The sequence below is a fragment of the Genypterus blacodes genome, unplaced genomic scaffold, assembly GCF_046128005.1.
Source record: "Genypterus blacodes isolate CSIRO-AG114 ecotype Tasmania unplaced genomic scaffold, CSIRO-AGI_Gbla_v1 ptg000023l_1, whole genome shotgun sequence".
Taxonomy (NCBI): Eukaryota; Metazoa; Chordata; class Actinopteri; order Ophidiiformes; family Ophidiidae; genus Genypterus; species Genypterus blacodes.
In genome coordinates this window covers 175,001-177,409 of record NW_027466836.1, presented here as the reverse complement: position 1 = coordinate 177,409, position 2,409 = coordinate 175,001, and the positions used below count along the sequence as shown (strand labels likewise).

Here is a 2,409-nt window from a genome sequence, read left to right as displayed (position 1 = left end):
AATGACATGTCATGGTTAAGGAAACGATCGGTCTGCGGCGCGTATCTCGGGATCACAAACAGGCGAGACGGTGCTGTAAATCAACCCGAATAAAGTATGTGAGGTGCTGCTTAAACTTCCGGTGTGAAAATGGAACTTTAGTGGCCGCTGAGCTCATCCGTCTATCCGTCCATCCATCCATCCATCCATCCACCGGCTCTGTTTCTTTAACCAGCTCGGCCGCTGTCACCGAGGTCCCTCCCCTCCCTCTCCCTCTCCCTCTCCCGCAGTCCTCCAGTGTTCGCTGGCCTGAGATGGGAGCGCACACGGCGGCACCATCACAGCCAGCAGGGAGACGCAGACGAGCCGCAGTCTGGAGGAGAAAACACATTTAGAAGGAACCTCAGCATGGGGAAAGCGGGATAACACAAGCCGAGAGCGAGCAGCGATTCTCGGATCTATTCGCGAGGAACTCCGATGTTCTTGCCGCTTGTGGTGGGTGTCTCTCTCTCTCTCTCGCTCTCTCTCTTTCTCTCTCTCCCTCTCTCTCCATTCTCCGTGTGCGCCGCTGGTACAAAGACGCTCTGGCAGAGCAGCGGGAGCACCGGGGGATTATTTCCATATCATGAATGAACCGTACAGAATGGATCCCGCCATCACGGATGAACGCGGATTTACGGCGGCAGACAGCAACTAAACCGGAGAGGATTCTTTAAAAAATACAAAACACTTTATTCATTTTTTTTTCCACACAGTGGGATCCGGATCACCCGTGTGAACCCGTGAACACAGATGCTGTCATTGTGTCGAGGCTGAGATTTTCTCCCCCTTTTCTTCATCATCATCATCACCTTCTTCTTCTTCTTCTTCTTCTTCTTCTTCTTCTTCGTCTTCTTCACGTGGCCTTCCGCCGGAATAATGCGTGAAAAAGACGCGAGCTGTTCCGGCGTTTTGTCTATTTTTCGTGTCTGGTACGTTTCTAGCATTTTGCGCGTCCGCGGTTGTGAATCGGATGTATTGTTGCACAACCGACAAGTGTCAGTAAACGCACCGCGCGCAACCTAAAGGTCCATTATAGACCCCGACCTTGTGATCTGACTGGAGGGGACCATTGTTTGTGGAGAGAGAGAGAGACTGTAAAGGGGAGGATCGGTGCCCCCCTGCCCCCCTCCCTGTGTGTGTGTGTGTGTGTGCGAGGACCAGAGATATATGTCACACAGTATGGTAGAGCCAGTGGGTTTCATTGAGGCGTGGAAGGCCCAGTTCCCAGAGTCCGAACCCCCCAAGATGGAGCTGCGATCAGTTGGCGGCATTGAGCAGGAGCTGGAGAAGTGCAAAGCCTCCATCAGGCGCTTGGAGCAGGAGGTGAACAAGGAACGCTTCCGCATGATCTACCTGCAGACCCTGTTGGCCAAAGAGAGGAAGAGCTACGACAAGCAACGCTGGGGCTTCAGGAAGACCCCCCTGGGTGAGGGGATGGACCCCGCCGCCGCTGCCGCCGCCGCTGCAGCCACGCAGGGCGCCGAGTTCCAGTCCCAGCAGCCTCACATGCAGGAGACGGGCATGGTGGGAGGAGGGTGTGGGGGGTATGTGGGTGGTGTTGGGGATCGGAGTCGCTTCCAGCCCCTCGGTGAAGCTGGCCGGTCCAAACCCAGGCCCCCCCCAGCGAGGAAGTCCGCCTCCCACGGGGACGGCCTGGAGCTCCAGTCGGCGTTCGAGGTTCCCCAGCAGGCCGAGTCGATGTCCTGCGACAACCTGGACGGTCTGTCGCCGTCCAAGCAGAGGGCCGGCGTCTCCGTGTCGCCCCGCAGGCCGAACCTCCCGGCCACGGAGAAGGAGCTGCCCTCGGACCCCAAGGACAAGCTGGGAATGGGGCTAGGGGTGGCGGCGCTCCGGTCCAACTTTGAGAGGATCAAACGGGCCAACTCTCACTCGGCGGGTGACGTTGCCAAAGGCCAGGAGAAGCAGCAGCAGCAGCAGCAGCAGCAGCAGCCGCCGCCGCCACCGCCGCCTTTCTACACCAACATGGAGTTCCACCACGACAGGGGCCTGGTCAGGGTCAACGACCGCGACGTCTCAGACAAGATCAGCTCGCTGGGCAGCCAAGCCATGCAGATGGAGCGGAAGAGATCTCTGCACTCGCTCCCGGGCAACTTGGCCACCGTGGCCAGTGACCTCCGACCCCGGCCAGTGTACAGAGGCCGTTCCACTGAGAGCACCTGCGGTTACGATGCAGAGTTTGAAGACGGAGAGCCAAACCAGCGGCATTCAGGCAGAGCCAACGGCGGCAAGCCTCCTCCTCCTCCTTGGCAGCCTTCTGAGTTCCAGGCCTATTCCAGCGTCTACGTCGGCGGGGTGATGATGGGCGAAGGTGGTGGAGGCGATGGGAGAGCGGGCGGAGGAGGAGGCGTAGGTGGCACCGGTGTCACC

General features: G+C 58.8%; 1 protein-coding gene across 1 annotated transcript in view; it reads left to right on the top strand.

The window, feature by feature from the left end:
- Positions 1–289: 289 nt before the first annotated feature.
- The window catches only part of bcr (BCR activator of RhoGEF and GTPase), a 55,829-nt gene continuing 53,709 nt past the window's right edge, over positions 290–2,409 (top strand). Inside the window, exon 1 of the mRNA XM_076143345.1 lies at positions 290–2,409. This exon is cut by the window's right edge and continues 460 nt beyond it. Within this exon, the coding sequence (XP_075999460.1) occupies positions 1,189–2,409 (1,221 nt within the window). The 5' untranslated portion in view covers positions 290–1,188.